The following is a 23,125-nucleotide window of genomic DNA, read 5'->3' on the forward strand; positions in this document are numbered from 1 at the left end:
GGAGTAATTGATTTAGCATGCGCAATACTGCTATCTTTTATGCTTCTGTAGCGGTAAACAAAGTTTTTGCAATTGGAGAAAGTGTAGTAAAAGCAATGAAAATATTATGCAAGTTAAATGTTCTATTTAAAAGGTAGATTAATTAGATTGTACTAATAAGAAAAGCACGTATTTAGAAAAATATGAAATATTTAAATCATTTTGTGCGTGCTCTGGCATTATTAAGTCAACAAATTTTCCACATTTTTACTAAAATGATAACCTTTAAAACGCGCTCTGGATTTCTTTTGTTATTTTAAACTTTAAGTTTAAATATACGCACTGTTTTAATTTAATTGAAATCAGGTATGGGGTAGCAATTTAAAGCGAGTTTCGGACAACTTAAAATATTTTAAATTTTAATTAAAGTTGTCCAAAAATGTTTATTATTTTGTTGAATATAACTTTAATTAAGGAATTCTACAAGAAAAGACTGATCTCTGGTGTAAATTTCGTTGAGTTGGCTGGATCTCAGGCCAATGTTGTCCTCCGACCCGTGACATTTCTCCCTCCGTCGTTAACAAACATTAAGTTCTACAACTATCACATTTTAAATTAATAGCTCATCCGCGGCACTAAAATATATGCAACTATATGTGCGCTAAACGCGCTCAACACATTTTTATCAGCTAATTTCACAAACAAACTCTCAATACACCAACTAATAAAATAAAAGGCAAAAAGTGTCAAATAAAAAGAATTTAACTCTGTTAATTTTAATTTGATACATGCAGCTCCAACATTCAACCGTTTGAAAAATATTTCTAAATACTTGGGCTGCTCTTGAAATTGCAGTCAATATTATAAAGATCTGAAAAGTCAACTATTTACTATTAGTTGGAATCCAAACAGCTGATGACTTTTTAGTAACCGAAATTTGTGTTTAGACCAAATTAATGAAAATGATACACGTGTTCTAGACTTGATTGAATTAGTTTATTAAAATCAAGATGCTTTACATATCACCAATATAATTTTAGTTTTTTCTGTGTATGCAGCGCGCAAGTGCGCTTTTACAACAATTCAAATTTTTGCAGAGTATTCAGTCTATGATCGTAACAAATAATAGGTTATACTTCAACGTGTACTACAAGTACGGGTTTGTAATAAAACCTCAGCATTATTTCTCTGTCAATTAACAATCTGGTCTTAAAACTATACTGCTACATATATTATATAATTCAGTTTAATATTCATTTCTGTGTTCAAATAGTATGTTTCTTTTCTACGGACTTGAAACCCCTCCGCAGCGTCCTGTAACAGCTAGAAAAGGAGGTGTGACCACTGATGTCATAAGCGCTGAACACAACCAGTCATTAAACTCGGTTAGATGTTTAAAGTACACATTTACACTGGTGTCTTATTGGTATTTCTTAACATGGGATTTCTATTAGTGTTTATTTACCGTTGTTTACAATGGGATGTTTCTTGCATTATTGCTTAATACATAACTATTCAGCAGCAAAAATATTGCAAATTAATTAGAAAAGTGAATTATGTTAATCACAGAAAGTTTTAAGTGCTCAAAGAATTTCTAAAACAAAACAGAACAAATGCAAAATCCTATAAAAAAAACTCTATGAAATGGCAAGCCGTTTAATCCTTTTCAATTTTATGTACAGCTCCAATCAGTTCTCTATCCTTTTTTCTCATTACCATCAGCCAATAGAAATATCTTTCACTGTATAGTTATCCAAATTTAATTATTTTTGTATTTTTCTGAAGCACACACCGACACACTGAAGGTATATTTTTTATCATCGACTAATTTATGTAATGAAAGCATTGTTTATGATATGCATGGTAATCCAGCAAGGAATTATATCCTTCCGTTTCCAAACCCAATTTGTTTTTATCTAAGGCCTCTTTTTATCAATTATTTCATTCCGTAAGCGTTTTTACATCATTGCCTTATGAATGCGTCAAAAGTTGCTGACATCTAAAGAGTGCAAAACAAACTTGCTGTTCCAAAAAGTTTGAGCAGCAACCGCATCTCAAAATCAATCGAGATTCTTAAACAGCTGTTTACACATACAAAATGTGTGTGAAGAGAAGTTTTTCTGGATCGAGAACACAGACATGAAGTATAGTTAACCTAATTGCGTCCAGCAAAGACTATCTTTAGTTACAAATTATCTCAGCACAATGTATATTAATTGAATGCACAATGCAGTCCCGAAATATTTTATTAAGCTCTCACTATGCAAATGAGTTCACTTGAGGAAACACTAGGGCACTATGCTGGCGACAGCAGCAGTTGCTGGTACGGGGTTAAGGCTAGGGGTCAGCCGCTCTCGCTCGCACTCACATACCGAATACCGTTAATCTGAAAATAAATTAATTTTAGACATTTTGTTTCACACAGAAAAATAAAATGTCTGATTAAAATAATATGTATTATCATGGCTAATTTTGAACAGTATCTTGATTGTTCAATTATTAGCCAACAACAGAATAAATTGTCTGGATTATTTAAAATAAATTGAGATGATCCTGAAAGTACCCAAAGCTGGTTAATCATGAATAAAACCTTAACTTACATAAAATTTAAGCATAAAAATAAATTAATTTTCCTCTAGGTTTCTGCTGACTGATAGTAGCATATAATTTCAATTTATTTTCTTTGTATTTAATAAGAATGCATATTATTGGATATCAGTGTCAACATTTGCTTGTATACCTCAAATTTCAGAAAAAAATTTGTGATTAAAAATATTTATTATCTACTAATATTTTCATAAATCAAGGTATTTACATCTAGAGCGGCATACAAGCTCAAATTTAAAATGTGATGGGGAAGATTTGACAAGCAAAGATAATAAAGACCATTTCGGCCAGCAGACTGGATTAAAAATCCATTTTTCAGGTAAGCCTAAACCTTAGAGACTATTTACACACCCTCTAGAAATATGTTCAAATATGGCTAAGGAATTATTCACGCATTTGTGAAGTACTAAACAAACACTCACAGTCATGTCGTACTCGGTGATAAATGCAGGGATCTCAAGCTGATCAGGAGTCATTGACGTGTACAAGTATTCTACTCCAGGCAGGCTGAACACTTTTTGTTTGATTGCAGGAGCCATGAAAGTTGTGAACCACCAAGTCATCATCTGAAATCAATGAATAGCATGCATTTTAGTTGCTATACCTCATAAAAAATCAATAGGATGAACCCCTAGAATGGTCAATTTGCATTGCGTAAATAATTCAAAGCCTGTTCATATGCCATGCGAAATGTACGATATTGTGTGAGAATTGATTTCTAAGGAATGTCTCACCTTAGTCCAAAAAGTAGGGTGAACAATGTAGAAGGCCTTAAGGTTTTTCTTGTACCTAAAAAACAAACAAACATTATTTAATGAAGTAAATTGCACAACAGGTTATATAATATATATATTATATGAAGCTGTCTCTATCACGGATCACCAATTTTTTAATGTGAAAAAATGTACCACTCTTTTGCGCAAAAACAACTGAAAATCCACCAGCTTTGGGTTTTATGCATATTTCCGAATCTAACCCCAAAAAGATAACATTTATCAGTTATTTGAAAAATTACGATAGAGTTTTAAAATGTTTGGTGTTTTGATGAAAGTGGCTTTTGTACTGATTATGTAAAAATCCTTATTTTTGGTCTTCCATCTAGAGAATTTTTTATCTCCAATAAAATGAATGTGTTTTGGAAAAATGCACTAAATTGTAGAAAACCCCGCCAAAGAGAGTTAAGTTTATTGCAAAATGCAGTGGAGTTTTCCAGAAAGTGCGGGTTTTTGCGAACCCTGGTCGCTATTCAAGTTCAAACATAAAGAAGTATCCGGCTTCATTTGTGTTATATCAATTCATTGCATCACGCCCTTTGCTCACTTGTATGGAAGAATGTTGTAGACTTCTTTAAGCCAATTAAAGGATGGATAGTTGTTGTTGCCCGTCATTGTGTGGAAATACGTGATTACATAATCTCCCTTGACTAAAGGGTCCAGCAAGTAGATCAAATACAGCAGTGCCTGCAATCAAAGAGAAATAAGAATGTGCTGCAAGTTTTAATTAGGCTCTACTACCTTTTCCAAGTTGATTTCGTTGAACTTGAACCATTTGCCGACAAACACGATCACTGGTCTGCCAAATCTGTCAACGCCACTTTGGTACAGGCATCCAATTCCAGAGATTTCAGATAGATCTTCCGTCCTAGCGCGGCGGAGAAGGCGGTCGTAGCTAGAAATCACGGCAATTACGAAATAAATACGAAGTAAAATAAAACACCTTTCAAACGAACTTCTCACTGTATCCTAATAATGTTTGTTATTGAAAAACGGATGTTTTGAATTATTCTCTGCTTTCATCTTTATTGATTATTTAAGTAAAGTTTTAACTGTTTTTTTGTCCATTGACTTATTTTTTCTTGTTTGACCAAAGTATTTCTAGCAAAGAGAAAGGGGAGTGCTCACCTGATGTTGTTCTGCATCTCGCGCATCATCGATTCAGACGTGTATTCGGTGTTATAGGTAGGAAGGTCCCCGAGCAGTCTTTGCTGGTCGAGGTCACCTTGCATCTGACTAAAAGCGTGCTCTCCCACACCCAGGCCCTCGAGCTGAGTGGACAAACTTTCCTCGTCTGCTGTAGGAGAGGAAGACAAGAAACACTCAGGGAAGGTCATAATAAAACAAAACTCCAGTTGTTAGTATCTCGGAATCAAAGTCAGCTGCTGCTTTCATAAAATTTCAGAACTGGTGATATTTACAGTGAATGCGAGACTATATAATAACGATTGCTATTATGATGAAAATATTATGGTCATTCTGTATTATTATGGTTCTAGACGCTCTGTCTGTGAATCATTCTAATGAGTCAGTTCATATAACAAAATGCGTTCACAACTATATGTTTTTCGTGTCTAACTACTTGAACGTCTGCATCTTACTGCGCAAATTGCTCGAATCCATTTTTGTCGGTTTCGAGACAGTGTGTGTCAGGAACAAAATCAGGCACAACGAACGAAATTCGTTGTTACACTGTCACTGCGCAAATGGCACGGAGGCGGTCGCACTGCATGATTTGCATACAAAAGCACATCGAAAGCACACTGACAAGAGAATAATATAGAAAGGGGACAACAGCGCCAACGACTACCACACAAAAATATGTCATAAGCCATAATAATGCAATTAGCTAACGTGTGTGAGGTCATAAAGGGGGAAGGCCAATTAATGAAGGGGAAATAGCCACCTGATCTAGGGAGAGAGCGAGTGAGAGCTCGCGCCGCTCTCTGCTTTGCGTCTAAGACAAGCGAGTGGACGGGCGACGATACATGGTAACAAACCCTACTGCTTTGCGCCCGGTGGTGCAGGAGCCATTCATCGGAGCTCGTCTGCACCCGCTGATCGAAACACAGGCAACTGAGGCCTGATCTTGTTACCACAAGGCACGCTCTTTGTGTGCAAAAATCGCATTATTCCAACTCAAATAACAACACAACTCAGCTCCCCGTTTGCTATACAGTAGTTTGACCTTGTTCCGCTTTAAGATAATTTTGCTTTATTTGCGGGAGGATGACAAACCGTGAGGCAGTAAAAATATAATGCTTGTTCGGTCACGAAATTCCGCAGTGAAATTTGCAAGGAATTGAATTTGTCCGCACCGCGCGAGACCAAATAATGCGGTCGAGAAAAATTCAAGGGTGGATCAGTTATGTGAGGAACAAAAGAAATTTTTGGTTTAAAAAGAAGCAGCAGCAGGTGCGAAGAGCAAGCATACCGTGTAAATGGTGCGGGTTGTCAATGATGCGAATTTGGCGATCTGGCAGCAAAGGCTCACCGTCCAAACCTCCGACACAGTTTGGCAACTGGCGGGCCGCGTGAAACTCCTCTTGCTCGGTCCTGGGGAAGTACAGGGGCAGAAGTAGCTCGTAGATTCCGGCGTCTGAATTCTCGACGGTCAACACAACCTTGTCTAGACAGGAGCTGTACTTGTCCAGAAACCGTCTGACTGTCCCTGTAAAGGCAAGGAAAATTACAGTACTTGAATAATGCAACAAGGTGGGGGACGTCAGCACCTATTCAGGAATTTAATGACAATTAATCAATTGTGTAAACAGAGTGCGTGTAACCTTCAAATGAACTGCGTGCAGAAATAAACGCGTCACTTTTGAATGCAAGCCGAGAGCAAAATGTGGTACTTCTTGCGGTTGGCTCAGCTCTGCTTTGTCTCCACAGGAAATTTTCTCAAACTTGTTAATTAACAGAATCAACACCGAGACATCCAAAGATAAGAGATCGAGAGTGACGAGACAGGGAGGCAAACATTTATTTTGCATATTCTGCTGAAAATTTACAATTTACTCACGTCAATCAATGAAAAATGGCTTTGATGTTTAGAAAAATTGACCTCTTTGCGGTTTGCTCTTTTTATGATCGGTAGCATGCATTTCACAATGCTGCATTGAACGCTCTTTGAAGTGGTGTAAATAGAAAAGAAGGAATCAGCAAATATCAAGTAAGCACTGGGGGATACAAATCAGGCAGTGAGCGCGCGCGAGAGAATGCTGATTCCTCTTTTTCTCGAGGGCCATCGGAATAAAATTAAGTATCTGGAACGCTCAATTCGGCCTGCTCTGTGGTGTCAAGCAGTAATAGAGCGACCCGACAACGCTCAGGGTACCAACAAACAAATGGCTTGCAGTTAAATGCGCAATCATAATAACTATCTGAATACTTTGACTGCATCACGTTTTGTTAAACATTTAATTTTTAAAATGCATGTTTGTCAGTTTGTGGAGAGTAGAAACAGATTAACACACTTGATTGCTGGTTACTGTCTTCCCAGAGTCCGTTACTTTGACAAATGGACGTTTACAAAAACAAAAACAAAAAGATAAAATGTATGAAGTTTTTTGTTTCTATGCCAGGGTAGTAGTCTCTTCATGATCGTGTATTTCTTTCAAGAAGTTAGACCAAGGGCTAGAATGTTTGTTTTATGATAATAATTGGCAAGGGTGCATTGCAAGAGATTATCCCTAAATAAAAATGCACCAAGAAAAAAAGGAAGAAAATCTTACTCAGGGCGATGTGGGCCCCCTGGTCAGGGGGATAGTTCCTCTTGACCGAGTTGATTGCAGGAATGGCGATTGTGTTGACGCCTAGTTCACAAGCCTTCTGCAGCACGTTCCTGCAACAAGCACAGCCGGCAGGTGAGTAAGAAAATCTGGCTAAGCAAGTGCGTCTCGCTTGCGGCTTATCTTCTCCAAACAATAGCCATTGATTGATTCAACGTGACAATAACAGATAAGCAGAGGACGCTGTGACGTTGGAGTGGTTTTGTGGAGCTTAAGTCACACTACTAATTGTGCAAATCAAACTGTTACGCGTTACATCTTGACTTAATTATCAAGAGAGGAAGAATTCAATACTGATGACGTGTCTTACGCAAATGGGGGAAATTACATTATTGATATTAGTCCAGACGACAGCAGAATGGAATTTTGAAGATAAGAAGTAGTGCAGAAGATTTGGCTGTATGTTTTAACCATTCTTATTGGAGCATTACACGCAAAACGTTCAAATTGCTTGGTGAATCTACAACTGTGATCTGTAAATACATAAAATACCACAACTGTAAATTCATTAATAATGAGAACTTCAGCAAAAAGCCTCTCCTTGGATAAATATTGTCAAATTTATGAAATAGAATTATTATTTCAAAACAGTTATGTAGTTTATTTAATACAAAGTATTGTAAATCATTGAAAATAAATATATATATATATATATATATATATATATATATATATATATATATATATATATATATATATATATATATATATTAATCTTGAGGCATGAAAAAATGAGTGTGAATACAATTTAGTTCAATAACAGTTTCAATTCTAACTGACAGGCGACTGAAATGAAACCCTTAAAATTAACTACCAAAATTCCACCATGAATTTTACTTGCTTTTTTAACATAATTCACCCTGAACTGAAATTTTATTTAAAAAAACGGCTCTCCTAAAGACTGTCGCTCCAAAAAAGCACACATCATCCTCTACAAGAAAAAAACTCTAAAATCCCCATTACTCGCGCGTGAGGACAAGGAGCGCCCCAGTGCATTAACAGCTATGCGATGCTTTAACACACCATGAATTCTAAAAAGGAATAGTCATGCTTATGCTGCTGTTTTGTTTGAGTAAATAAAACAATAATGTCTGGTCAACAGCATGGAGATTCACATCTTGCACATTCCTTTACCGATTTAAGAGTGCATGGAATAAGATAAATGGAGTGAATGTTTAAAGCTGCCATTGAGGTGGGGAAAGCAGCTGTCTGTATGCAAATTTAAGCCTGGAAAACCTGTTGTTGCACACACGACTTCCATTATATTTAATGCTTAGTAACTACTCGCAGCAGAAAACCAGTTTTCTAAATCAAAAGATTTCCATTGATGCAGATGCTGCAAGTGTTTGTTGCATTGAGAAAAATTCACGATTTTCCAAAAATATAACAGCATAAAAAGTGCTAGAAATAGATTAGAAAATTATATTTCAGATCTTTACGATAACAAAATCTTCCAATAAATGTATTGTCATATTCATTAAACGTTTGTTGCATTAAAAAATGTGAAAATAACAGATGAAAACATACAGCTTAACAAATTTTAAGGGGTCTAGGACTCTCAAATATTCATACCAGAAATTAAAAGAAAATGTGTAATGCGATATTATGCAATCACCTGTAGCAGGAGTGAAGCGAGTTCTCAGCAGCTGTTTGGTATTTGATGTTGTACTTGGGACCGACGGTGTGAATAATGTACCTGGCGGGCAGGTTGTGTCCACTGGTGACTTGGACGTCCCCAGTCTTACACTCTGGAATGCAAAACGAGCAATTTTAACGTTAATTTCAGCAAACAACTTCTTTGACTATGCGCGCAGAAGTCTAATGAAGAACTGTGTCGCCAAGTGCGCAGCAGTTGGCAGGTAAAAACAGGTTTGACCCACCACCACACAGCTATGACCCCGGGCGATTTTTTTCTATACACCAGCTATAATTGATGCCACGTTTAGAGCTGCGACGTTGATTGATTGCCATCGGCGGTATTAATAATAATGGTTTACCGTTATTTATGATGCAATGCACCATGTGATTTGATATTATTTGTCAAAAGAAGGGGGCATTAGGAATACTATTAGGCTTTTATCATAATAATAATAATTTGAGCAGGGGAAACGCAACTTAAATGATAAACCAAAATATTTTCCTCAAATATAACATCAAACTAGTTGCTTTTATCGTAATTGTTATTTATGTTAAAATCAGGTCAAAAATTGGCATGTCAACATTAATGTTCTGATTTATTTCCAAGTAATAATATTAATCCATCATTATGGCAGATCGTATGGCAAAGTTTTTCAGTATTTCCAAACGAATATATTCAGTATTCTTATTAGTTAATTTCTCGACTATAGTTTCGACGTCATCCAGTACGGCCTATTCATGAGGCAAGCTCCAAAGACCAATATGTCTTTGAAGCCTGGTTTAATTTACTGCCATTATGAACAAAACCTCAAGTGGTCACCTATTTCAAAAATTAGTATTGAGTTCATAAGTTTCACATCATGCTGCTAAAGGAACAAAAGGGCCTTCTGCACTTCAAAATGGCTTAGTTCAAGGTCAAACAAAAATGTTACTGTACCTTTGATTTCATTTTTTATTTCCTCTAGAAGTCCTTGGCCAGCCTGACTGTATATCCGGTCGCTGACAGAATTTCTCTCCAGCATAGATTCATTTGTAGAATTGACAATAGCATCCACATTCAGCAAGGAAATATCGCCGACCCTGATTTGCAACAGAAGCAATTAATAGGTGAGACGGTCGCATGTTTCAGCTGCACTTACCACAGGACGATCTTGTCATTGAGCTTGGGATCACAGGGAAAGGGGCTCCTGGGGCTGTGGGGCCCGGGAGTGATCACAGGGCCGAGGGGAAGGGGCGGAATTAAGCTCCAGGTTTTGAGACTGGTGACCTCCACCACCTCGGGGTTAAGCGCGCTGTCGAAGATCTGCTCGGCGTCTAGCCTCATTTTTCTGCAACAGCAAAAAGTGACATTTTTCTATTAAGTCGAGTGAATGACAGCAGCAGCAGTTTCCCGCTAACCCCCAGCGCTTGATTAAACACACCCCCGCCGTTTCAATTATGGCGTTTTGCAACGCTTTTTGTTCCCGGTCGGTCGATCGCTTGGCTGCAGAAATAAAACGCCGGCGGCGTCTGATGTAAACAAAACGGCACGGCAAGCGGAAAAGAAGCCGACCGCGAGGGTGGCGGCGGCGGCTCAATTTACCTGCCGACAGCGGCGGAAGCGAGCCGATTGCGGAGTTTACGCAGCTCGCCGCCCACCGTCAGCGGCTGCAGTTTGCGAGGGCGAGTCACGTCCATCCCTTGCTTTGATCCCTTCATTACGCACCGAGAAAAAGAGATTCTGCTGTCTGCGGATCTCTCTCGCTGTTATTATGCATGGCCATAACAAATTTATACTCCACGTGCTTGTTTTTCCTCCCACGTCGGGTCATGTGATTCCCCGAAGCTGATTAAAGTAAATACCGCCGCGCTCCAGTCCAGAAGCAAGAGGCCACGCCACCCTTATCTGGCTTCACCCATGGCCTGTCGGCGGCGATATCGCGATGGATATACTCCGATCAATCGGCTTTCATAACTTTTTTAAACGGATCGCTCACGTTTTTGCTGCTTCGAATCAATCAATAATAATTGTTTACGAGGCGCAGTTGCAGCTCAAGCAACCTTGGAATAGAATAAAAGCTTTAATTGCCCACATTGCTACAGGTTCAAAGCGTAATCATTAGGTTTAGACCTATAGGTGTAATGAAACGATACTTAACAGCCCTGTTTGTTATCATTATCATCAGAATTATGATAAAATAAAATTGTTAAACTTTGAGATTGTTTTTATTAATATTTAATTTTTTAAGTGTATAATAAAGTATCGAATTTAAATCCTACTTAACACAGTTACAAAAAGGAGAGAGAAATGTAAAACAGATACAAAAAATTCCGAAATTTATTCCTTTAGTTGGTTGGGAAGAATGTATATTTAAGAGCTTTGTGAGTATATATATCAAACGATTTATCAACCCATTTCTAGATAAGTCGAACTTAAGCTTTAAAAAATAAACTTCCAAATTTGCATTTGTTAAAAATTAAAGCGCAGTTAAATCTAAGCATCTCAAGTATAGAAAAAAGAGTGAGTAATTACTTATCAGATTGCATTTTCGCGTGTGTAAAGCACTGTGTCGTCAGCACAAAAAGAGCGGCAGAGCCAACATTGATAAAACTGCAACTTTACAAAAGTGACCGACTTGCTCGTCTAAATATTTACCGAGCTGAAGAGCCGCTTTCGCGTTGTAACACTGGTGGCGCTTCATCTTCTCGGTCAATAAGCGCATTCGCCATCTGAAGACTAACTAAGTCTGCTAATTAGCGTGAAACACAAATGCACCCGGCACACTCAGTCACAAATAACGCGCTCTAAAGCGTGTTTGCCAGCAGTCAGCTTGCGTAGGTCTTATCTCCCTGAGGAAAACGCGATAACAAACGGCTGCATAGAAATTATTAATGCGTTTGTGTGAATGTGTGCGCGCGCGAGCCTCCTTTTCTGACGGGGCCGAGTGACGCGCGCTCAACAGATACGAACGCCTTGCTCAATTTATGGGAAGTGAGCAGCGCGGGAGTGTGAGTCACTTAGCCAAATGCAAGCCGCCTCCCTTGCCTGGTCCCGAGTAGATCCGATTGCCGCCCAAGACGGAATCCTATCGCTTGCAATCGACTCCAGACACACCTAGATCATGTTCAAACTACAACCCTATCCTGAATTAGAATACAGTGGCTGTCTCTTCAATGATATCAATGAATGTTTACAGTTCCCCAGGTATTAATTATTGCACTCAGGAATTTCATATTTAAAAACTTAAAGGACTGTCTGCATTTTTGATAATCATTGATTTCTAAGAATGTGAAAAATTGCTACCTATAACATAGCAGAAAGCATGGGACTGAGGGTCACAATGGGAGCTCACTCAGCCTAGTTTATAAAAAATTGCTGCCTTCAGCACAACGTGCACGGGCTATATCTGCTGCGATAGACACTTATCTGAAGTTAAATACCATATAGAAGGGTGTGTACTCGGTCGCAGTGCTGGATTTGCTCTCTAGATTCATCCCAATTTTCGATTTTGTTAAAATTTGTACTTTAGATTAATTAAATTTAAGATGACAAGTAGGGCGTAAAAATCAGTCCAAAAGATTCATCGCTTCATGAGACATATTTAAGAAGATTGAAAAGCAATATATGGCTTTCTCTCCACAACTGATTTGAACGTGGCGCATCAAAAAAGCTGCAAAAACCACTTTGGTTTGGGAGATAAACAATACTGCTACCCTCGGCTTAAAATTTGCATTGACATTTTGTGTTGGCAAAACCCAAAGGAGGAGACGGACACCCACTGCGGCGCGGCTCGAGCGGATCTAACAAGCTGCTGCAATAGTAACGATCCCGGCAAACTCCGTCGGGCGGGAGGCATTCCTCGCAGCGTGGACGTAGCGCCGGTTGCCTACCCGCTCAGCCAAGTTCGTGAGACTTGCGCAAATTACATCTCTGCTCGCACTCTTCTCCTTGTGAAGAAGAATCAACCGCGGTGATAGTAAGAAAATTGCATTAATAATTGCCTCTCTGACGTCAAGAGAGGATCTGAGGAAATTGCACGTTCTTAAACACGCCGGCACACGCGCCCAATTCCATTACACTTCCATTTGAGGTACAACCTCTCAAAAACCTCTTCAATTTTGGATTCGATTACCTGCTCGTCCACATTTCACGGAATGGTTATTCATTGATGTACGCTCGCATGAATAAATCAGATCAAAGAGAAAACAAAATCTGCCTTTTTTTCTCTAAATGGGTCACTCAGCAAACAAACGTTCGAATCAATTAATAATTGGCACAGCCGTCGGGCTGCTGTCTGCGCAAACAAACGGAGTGCCACAAAATACAGAAAACGCTTTGGATTAAAAATAAATATTAATCGATCGCTGGTTTATTGGTAACCGCGGAACGCGTTGCACTGAAATTTCATAGAGGAGAGCGTGGAATGGATTGTGGTTAACCGAATTTTGACCTGGGTTACGCTTAATTCTATTTAAAGCACACCGTCTAACGACCTAAAACTGGTTTTCATGGGCAAGTAGGGAGAGAGATCTCTTCATAAATTCCTGAACTGTACACCGGATTGTCTAGAATTACGCATTTGCCGGCATAATTATAATGAGATGCGTTTATTTCATTAAGATGGCACGGCAAAGAAAAAAATGCCTTTGAATTGAATCTGACCTCTTCACTGTAAGGGGCTTCTCCCTATTCAAGTTTCACCGTTGGTTCTTAATATCAAATGAGGAAACTGTATATTTAGGGAATGAACTTTATAAATAATATACTTAGTTACAACTTGTATTTTTGATAAGAGGTACGGAAAGAAATTATCCGTGTCAAACTCTGAGCAACAATGTTTCTTAAACAAGTCCGTTTTTCCAACATACACCAGACGAATCGGAAAAACGAGTTATTGCTCAACTAATATATCATCGGGACAAAAATACATTCTGGAAAACAGTCCAACGGTAATAGTTAGACACAACTATTATGCTGGCTCTGACTAAGCCAAGTGACATGGCAGGCTTCTCCCGGAAGAGGCAAAGTGCTTAAACATTTCACGAAATACCAGATAACACAAAGCGTGTACTCACTCATTGCTCAACGCGCCTTGCAGGCTGAGTCGCAGCGTGAGTGGGTCGACGAAAGACATGGCCGTCATAACAAGCGCAAGCAGACACTGCACGTCGCTCAAACCACCAGGTGCACCGAAGCAGAGGCAGGCAGCGAGTAAATCGTTTTGTCGCCCGCCAGCACCCACCCAAAGGCGGCAGTCAGGTCGGCCGACCGGCCGGAGGAAGAGCTTCGTGGCCTTGAGGATCCAGCCTCCAGCCAATGCCGGCTGACGAGTTTGTGATATAAGTTAAACCGGTTTCTGATTTGAATTCGGTTCGAGTGGCGTCTGGCGGCGCGACATGAGCATTGCACGTTTGTTTTGTTATGCACCGTGCGTTCCCCTTGAGAATTGCATGCGTGACGCGAGTTTTGCGGAATTCCTGAATCCTGAACAGTGCAAGGCTCGCCAAAATTTGCTTCTCGTCGAGCCTTATCGATTGCTCCACCGTCCTCTTTTAGGGAAAGTTGCTGGGTAACTCAATGCACTATCACGAACATCAAATGCAATTCCGGAATAATTCATGAAACTTTGATTTTACTATTATCGCGTTGGTATTCACGATATGTTTCAGTTGGCTTTTGACTAGATATTTTATTTATGAAATGAAAAAATGAAAGTTAAAATAGCACATGCTGATAAAATAAGCCCTCTTCAATAAAATTGCGAATTCCACTATACGAAATTAAATTGTTGTAGCTAGTGTTTTATTTGTATATTCTAAATTAAACATCAACTTCGAGATTGCATGATCGAGATATATGCAACCAGCACGACATATATGGTACGCGTGTCGCATAATTATACCTCGCCATGAGAGAAAAAAGAACATGCGAGCAGCTGAAAATTAATATTTCCAGCTCTAAGCCTTCCAGTTGGCTCGATGTTATTGAGCTTACACAAACATATGAGTAGTATTGTGAGAGATCATTTTGTTATTTCAGCTATCAAAACCTAATTGAACTTTTAAAAATGGTAATTTTTCATGAAAATCCTACCAAAACAAAGAGTTAAACAAATGTATACAAACAAAAGTAAAATAATTTTTGCTGAACAAACATAAACAAGAAATGCGTTTCCCGGCTGAATTCCACCAGCTCCAAAACTATCAGACACAACTGGGCGAAGGGCTAAATTTTCTGCTCGCCTGAAATTTGCATAGTATGTCATGCATTACTCTCTTTTAGCCATTTCCCACCACAGCCTGAAAAGCGATCAATAATATTGATAAGCCGCTGTCATCAATAATTTATAAGCGGAGGAGCACCTCACGTTGACGGCGGGCCACATATTAAGTATTAAAGGCGCGCACAGCTGTAATTTGTTGCCGTAATGAAACAAAGGCCCAGCGGAATAAGGGGGTTAGTTGCTTGGTGTGCGCCGCCAAGGGATTGTCGTGACTGTGTGGCTCTAAATCACCTGTGGCCTTAATAGCAGCCCCACGCAGGCCCTTATTTATTGTGCTTATCGCCTCGTCGCCTGTTTAGCGCCGTATTGAGAACGATAAAAATTAGACGATGCTCGCTTTTGCATGTGCTATCGACGCATTAGGGTCCGATCAACAAGGAAATTATATAATTAGCACTCTCTTCCGGCTATATATGTTATCGACTAAAGTGTAAAGTGACTGATTGGTGCTTTGCTTTGTTTTGGAGAGCCTACTCTTTTTCGAGAAAGAGCCCACTTAAACGCAAGCGGCTGAGTGTTATTGACTTTGATTAATTGATTAATAATTTAGAGCTGCTCTTTGAAATGTTCATTCACAGGGGATAATTGGTTATTTAAATTATTCAATTCTTTTTCCTCTTTATATTATGTATATGTACTATAACAATGATACATAAAGTTTATTTCAATGATTTTATTACATTTCTGCCGAATATAAATATTTTAATAGTTACAAGTTCACTTCAGCAGTTTACTCATTAAGGTCAAAGGGATATTTTTATAACAAGGTCATCCAATAAGCTATAGCAAATGAAGACTCATTACAGACGCACACAGTTGGTTGTCAAAATCGTTTAGCGGTTGCTCAACAAGTTAAGTCATCTCACGAAAATTCCTGCGCACATTTCCCAGCGGGCAAAACTCCCTTCAATGCGAAGGCAGTAGGTGTATAGTGCACGTTTGTGATTCGCGAGTGAGAGAGAGCAGAGAGCGCACGGTTTATCGATTCCGTTCTTTTGTGATGTGCGGGCGCTGGCCTTTTTTATTGTTGTTCCTAGTGCGCGGTAATCGATAGTTATGTAGTAGAAGTAGTACAAATGGATGGATAGCTGGGAGAAGAAAAGGCTAGCAAAACTTTTTGATGTATTGCCGCCGAATGGGGGATGGCTGCGGCACGAGTAATAACCCGGGGGTGGCTGGTTCGCCATCACCACGCGAGTGATGTTACGCGATTGGTATTCCTCCAGCGAGATTAAAAGAACCACCTTTTCTGGGTCGCGGCTTGAATCTTTTACAAGAGCCAAGCAGCCAGCAGGCCAGTCTGCAATGAATGATTCAATTTTTAATTTCTCGTCGCGCCATTTTCTCTTGTGAGAGGCCATTAGACGAAAAGGAGCAGTCGGCCGGGTGCGCTGTTCTTGCAAATTGAAATATTTTCCGAGAAAAATTGCTCTTTGGAGGGAGTCGAAAAGAGGCCTCTGGGCGAAATTGCACCGTCTGCTCGCTCGCCGTTTGTTATTCTAGCGCTCGTCGTGCAAAATGTGCGTTTGCTGCTCTGTATGTGATATTTAAATTTTTTTGCCAGAGTTGCTGCGGTGTCGACGCCTGGGACTTTTTTTGCAAACAATGCGAGGCATTTCGCACTAAATCGCATTCCAGCTGAGTGAAATTTAAACGCCACCGCGCGCATTTCGTCGCTGAAAATGAGAACAGCAAAAAATGATGATGAAATTCACGCTGAAGCTAATGTTGAGTGTACAAACAGCAGAATAGAGAAATGCAGTTTAGCTCTGACAATGAGGTGTCCATTTCAATGTTTTGGATTACCCACTAGTTTCTAATGTAATTGTTAAATTAAAAATTATTTTGTTTGATATTCTATATTTTAGCTCACTCATGGTATATTATGGAAACGGACTTCATCATTGCTTTTGAAATCTTGATTTATTTCCTTTTTGCGACAAGTTTCGGCGTCATGCACCGCCCCATTTCATGAAAAGCCAAGACTTGGCTCCAAAAAAGCCAACCAGAAAGCTCGACGATGGTGAATTTTATGAGATTTAGTTTTTGCATCTTTCTCCCCATTTTTTATCCATCCTTGCAATATTTGTATTGCAAATTAACAATCAAAAGTTAAAAAAGATCCTTTATGTAGTTGTAAAACTTTGAGTCGCATATTAAAATGCATAAATCAGGCTGTTCAGTAACAAAATAAAACCTTCATGGCATATTACTTTAAATTGCATCGTGCTGTAAATGAAAAGCTATGAGACACCCGAAGCAATGCACTTAAGCCATTTAAGAAGATAAAAAAATACCTGTTCAAGGAATAATGAAGACGTGTCACGATCAAACGAACACGATCGGCATTAAATTTCTGGTCGGGGTGAGACCCTATGACAATAAAAGGAGCAGCCGAGTTGAAGTGAAAAAATAATGAGGGGCGTGCCACCACGTTCCCCAAGCAGAAGACTTTAATGAAGCCATCCTTTTTGCTTTCCGCAGCTCCACGAGGTGATAATTAATCTGACACAAAAACGGTCTTTTCCGCACTAAAAGCAAAATGCAACAGCGCAGCATGTCGCTGAAAAGTAAGTTCGCACGAGTTCGAGCGGCCGGGGCTGATCCAGGGCTCGTCCTTGGCCCAACTTTCACCCCGCGCGTATGCAGAGGGCCATGGAGTGCAGCTTTTTGCTGCGGAATAGGAAAGAAGGCTAGAAATTTATAACCATCATGCAGAGCCAAGCGTGACAGGATTTGCGACAGATTCGCCGCTATTTTCCAGACCGCTTGGACCCAATCCAACTCTCTGCATATTAGGAGAGCTATAGCTGCAGCCAACGTACACGTACATGCGGTGAGGAGAAAAACGGCTCGCCGCTTCCCCGGAGCCGCCCCCATCAACCGGCGGAAAAAATCGTCTCACAAATGTTGGAAGCGGAGCCAAACAGGCGAAAACTTGCCCTTGTGACAACACACGGCGCCACAGTTTCACTGCTCTTTCCATTTGCGGATTAAAGGGCGGATCAACGGACGGAGACTTTTGCTCCTTTCTTTCAACCCATTGCGTAGGAGGGAGATGCTCAGTTATGGATTCAAATATTTTTTCACGCTTACGTGTCACTGCGTTTTAATTATTTTAATGAAATCTGTTTCCCTGATGAAATAAATATTTTAAATATAGTGCATTATACAAATAACGAAAGCAGTATTTAACCTTTTATACTATGACCAGAAATAACTCAATATTTCAGTAAAATCAAAACTTCTATCAGTTCCCCAGCAGCATTTTTAATAATATCTTGAATTCTTTAGATAACGGCCACCACGGCGAAAAAGGAAGTGTCACTTTTACTACAACTTGAGTGGCGGAAACCGCAAAAATGGATAAGTATACGGCTCGCCAGTTGTTGCGTGGGGCGAGAGGCTATGCTTTTCATATTTATTGTAGAGACATCATGCCCATTGGACAGAAATCGATTGCAGACACTTAAAGCGATTTCTCGGAATCCAGTTAAGGGTTGCTCAACTGCCGGCGCGCGACTCTTCGGCGTGCACTAAATCGAATTACCGCATCATGTGCGCGTCTCTGCCAATAAGCGCATTAAATCGCGTCACACATAATATGCACCAAGCGAGCGCGTGGGCGTAAGAGATTTTGCTGATGGAGCAAAGAAAATCACTCGCCGACGGTTAATTTATAACTTCTTGTTTTCCTGAAATCGCTGTAAAATTTTAAAACCTTTATCGAGTGAAATTACTTCATATCTACAGTTTTGAGTAAGAAAACTAGCTTTTAACGGGATTGTGTAATTTTTCCACTAAATTTTGGGAAATCAACATTATTAAGTCCACTCCAGCAGTATTCTAATTGTAAGGGAGCCGATTCTTGGAAAGAGGCCAAGAATTAGTCCGAACAGAGCTGAAAAACGGAAAACGGGGTAATTACTAAAGGCAGCGCCGGCGGGGCGATAATACGCCGAGCCATTTCCCAATTGCATGAATGCCATACATGAGCTCGGGCCTTTAGTGTGCAGCACGCGAGCCGTAAAACGCGAGCTATGTTTAGATGGATGGATGGTTTGGAGAAATGCGGCTCGTGCCTGCTGGTGGATGTCACGGCCTGGGTAAATGTACTCGATTTCGTATGCCGTCGGGGCCAGCCTATATGATCCTCTGACGGACTACTCCACTTGAAAGCATTACGCCGCAACATCTGATTTCCTCGTAGCACCGTGTGTGTTATGTAACTTCGCCTCATCGTCTCTCTCTCCCTCGAGCCCAAGTGTGAGAGCGGCGTAATTATGCAGGGTAAAATTACGTTCGCGTTTCAGCGGAGCAGAACGCGCGAGACTAGTTCGGAGGCCGTCGCGCCAAGCAAAACGGCTGGGGGCACAAGATATGCAATTTATTTCTTTTTTGCAACCAACTTTGTTTCCCGTATGATGTCTGAAATAACGTCAAATGGTCTGAAAAGGAGTCAAGAATTTTAATTAGGGTTGAGTAAATGTTTAATTGCTGTCGAGCTGGATCAAAAGACTTTCATATTATGCAGTTGATGAGTTTGTTTACTAATAACACTTGGCGTGTCGTTATACAGATAAAAAAGTGCTGTATATACTTTCACTGGCAGCGAGAGATATTATGTCATTATCGAACCATGGTTTTCATTTGTGTGATTTAGTAAAAATGCAAAGTTGGGGTCTTTTACAATCAATTTTGTTCAAAGCTGTGTTTCTTTAAACTAAATCGAAGTGTAAAAACTGCACATACAGTGAAAGCTGACGAAGGGTTATTGTTTAAGCTGTGATAAAAACTCTCCCAATTTTTTTAATTAAAAAAAATATTTCAAAATTGATTCAACCAATTTTTCTTCCCAATAAAAAATGGAGCTTGGTTTTCCATTATTCGTCGGATCAGAAAATAATCTTAAACCGTTAATGAGCTATTCGCTATTTTCAAGGCAAAAATAGAAAAGGGGACTTTCCAGAAAGTCAACATTGACACATCCATCGATTCATCTCAGCTCAAAAAAGGAAAAAGATCTCTGCCCTTAAAAATCCCCATGACTGCGGACAGAAACTGGCTTTAAAATCTGTTTTAAATCAATATAACGACTAAAAAATAACACACGCTACAAGGATTTTTCTACTTTGGAACGCCATAACTCTGTAAATTATTATTGTAAATTAATAATTTTTACCTGGCTATCTTAGTTTGCATCGTTAAAAATGGAAGTTTAAAATACCACAAACCGATAAAAACTCGCATTCTAAATATTTACCGCCAAATAAAACTTAAAGAGTTATGTTTCCTTGTTTACATATAACGAAATTTCAAAGTTGTGACATGGCCTGAACAAACAGATTAAATATTCAGTTGACTTTATATCTTTCCCATCTAAATTTTGAATTTCGAAATTCACAATTCTCCTTGGTCGGCATGGATTTTGAGCAGCGATTAACCTGAGTTCAGCGCACAACGCAAACACGCTGGGCACCGATCGACCAAACGCACGCGTTCTACTTGTTGGCCTTCCCCCGAAGGATCGGCTGCCTCCAAATATTTGCCTGCATAATGCCCCGGCGGCCGCGGGGAATAATTGCGAGCGGCCCGTGGAGTAAATAACAGCACAAAGGAACAAACTGGCCCAAAGAGAGCGACATCGATTCCCGGCGCGACGTCACAGCACGTCCTCGCGCAAGGAGATCCACCCACACCCGCCCTTCCGAGGAAAAACTGGGTCAGCTTCCTTTGAGTGCACGACACACTGTGCTCTGGCTGGCGAGTCGGGGGCCAGGATTAGCCACCACTTTGGGGTCTTTTGCGACCCTCTTCACTGGGAGCACTCGCCCAAATTTGCGGCGGCTTATTCTCAAACTTTTGTCTTGCAGTTTGCTCAACGCGCGAGGAACATGAGAGCGCGGCTCACGTGTGCGAGTGTCTCAATGGACCCAGGGTCGAGGAGAATTCTCGCGACTTCTCCAAGAGAGCTCCTTTTCAACAGGCTTTTTGATAACGGCAACAGCTTGAGGGTGAAAGGGTTTTGTGCAAAATGGAGGTTGTTAGTTGCGAGTCCTTCTGTTGTGCCATTCTACACTGGAATAGACCACTTAAGAGAGTAGCAGGCTTCTGGATTTTCTGCTCCAAGCTAGCTTTTTCTAGCAACCAGAAACGTTGAATCGCCGTAATTGGCTTGAATTTGATTTAATTGTAAGTTAAATCAAGAGGAATCAAAGCAAACGAGAAAATTGTGACAATATGAAGGACTGCAAATTTATAAATCAACCAGAAATACCTGAAATATTTATCTTGCATAAATAGGGTTTTACACCAAAATTTAAAAAAACGTGGACTCATCTTAGCTTTATTTTGCTAGGATTTGAATGCCCTTTGTAGCAGTATATTCTTAATTATTTGTATATTTACGTAACCGATTTTCCCAAATAAACAAGAACATATAAATATGAACTTCTTTTCATGGTTATCATTTTCTTATTTGTACAAATTCTTGTTTTCACCTGGATGTTACTGACAAATGTAAATGTAGTTATTGCAATGCTGATCTGTATAGTATGCACCATATTCTTGATTGTCCTTTAAAACCTTTGGCATTAACCAAAGCTGCCTAATATAAATGCTGGAAATAGTTGTACGCCATTGGCGTTAAATAAATATTATATTCTAAAAGCTATAAAAACTAAATAAATAAATATGAACTTCAGATATTATTTTTGAAATATCAAAGGAAAACTGCAAATTTCAACATTAAAAAAAAAATTATTGACTAAAAATTATTGGAAATACGTTTTTCCAATTTTGCTCATGAAAGAAAATGAGCAGTCAAATAGAAATGGCCCCACCATTCCAGCTTTTTCTAATTCAGGTCAGGCTTCCTGCAACGCTTTGGAACGTCGGCCTTAAGCTGATAAAGCAACGTAATTGGCGTTACTAATCAGCTGATTACCTGGGATGAGCTGATAGGTCAAACAATCAAATCCCAAAATAAATAAACGGCTGGATAAAAATAAGCTGACGATGCCAACAAAAATGACGCACGCGGCGCGGAAAGAGCGAGGCGCTCTGGCAGTGACGCAATTGCACTTTCATTACTCATTCATGCTGTTGCGTTCGGGTAAATAAAAACAAATCGTGTATTAGATTATAGATTTCTTTCTTGACTCATTAAACAATACACCGGTTGTGCACGCCTTTTGAAAGTGCATTTTTCTGGGTAAATGCTCAACCGATTCAACCGGAAAATTGCTTCAAGAAGTAAAAAATGGATACTTTTTTATGGATCACGTAGATATAAGTCGAAAGATTTCGTCAGAGACGTAAAATAAAAACTTAACGTGTCTTGTTTTGCGACTGCCAAAGTTAAAATTCGCAGCAAGAGAATTCGGTTCAATAGAATTTAAAACGAATTTTCACCACAAAAAAATGCACTTTTGTAAAGCATTATATTGTTGACGGATGTGCACCAGGGGTCAATGGCCCTCTCACTTCACCTGGCATGAAATTTATAAAATTCAATTAATTTATTTACTAAAAATTATAATTGGGTTTTCCCTTTCTGTATAGACAAGAAATTTCGCTAGAAGAAGGGGTTTAGTCTCCACACAGTTTAAAATGACAAAGGGTTGGTGTCAGAGCCCAACTTTGAACACCCAATGACACGCACTTTATCCGGAGCTCTCTGCATGCGGGGGCGTGGGAGGGAAGAGCACCGGAGCCCGTAATACAATTCGCCTAGCACATTATCCAGCTTTCGCATAATTCTTCCAAAAAATTCACTCTGATTCCAATAGGACCGGCCTTAATGATTTAAAACTCAAATATTAAACTTACTCATAATCTGCTAGCGCCTGCTGATGACTAAAAAACTTCAAGATCAGCGGCAAGTCGGAGTGCTGGTGAATATCTGCAGCTCCTATCTCCGTGGGTTTTTTGACTGGAGTGAAACTCGAGTGTGCGATTGCGCCCGTCCTGCGATCGTGGCGCTGACTATCAATGTCAGCTGTTCTCTGTCCTATTTTTAACCGGTATTCTGATGTTCAAATCAGTTCCAATGGAGAAATAATTTTTATTTTAT

At 39.6% G+C, this 23,125-nt stretch overlaps 1 protein-coding gene across 8 annotated transcripts; it reads right to left on the bottom strand.

The window, feature by feature from the left end:
* Positions 1–953: 953 nt before the first annotated feature.
* Gdap2 (ganglioside induced differentiation associated protein 2) lies at positions 954–23,050 on the bottom strand. 8 transcript variants are annotated; one of them, XM_065486775.1, is made up of 12 exons: positions 22,882–23,050; positions 9,928–10,116; positions 9,726–9,868; positions 8,766–8,898; positions 7,094–7,203; positions 5,794–6,030; positions 4,488–4,656; positions 4,101–4,254; positions 3,907–4,046; positions 3,321–3,375; positions 3,009–3,152; positions 954–2,365 (listed from the first exon to the last, which is right to left on the bottom strand). In XM_065486775.1, the coding sequence occupies exons 2-12, from the start codon at positions 10,110–10,112 to the stop codon at positions 2,324–2,326; spliced, it is 1,512 nt and encodes a 503-aa protein (XP_065342847.1). In that variant the 5' UTR covers positions 10,113–10,116; positions 22,882–23,050; the 3' UTR covers positions 954–2,323. The 8 variants fall into 8 exon arrangements, with proteins under 8 accessions (XP_065342847.1, XP_065342841.1, XP_065342840.1 ...); XM_065486769.1 differs by lacking the exon at positions 22,882–23,050 and adding an exon at positions 13,844–13,965; XM_065486768.1 differs by lacking the exon at positions 22,882–23,050 and adding an exon at positions 11,424–11,615.
* Between the last annotated feature and the right edge of the window lie 75 nt (positions 23,051–23,125).

This window comes from Cloeon dipterum, chromosome 3 (assembly GCF_949628265.1).
Source record: "Cloeon dipterum chromosome 3, ieCloDipt1.1, whole genome shotgun sequence".
Lineage (NCBI taxonomy): Eukaryota > Metazoa > Arthropoda > Insecta > Ephemeroptera > Baetidae > Cloeon > Cloeon dipterum.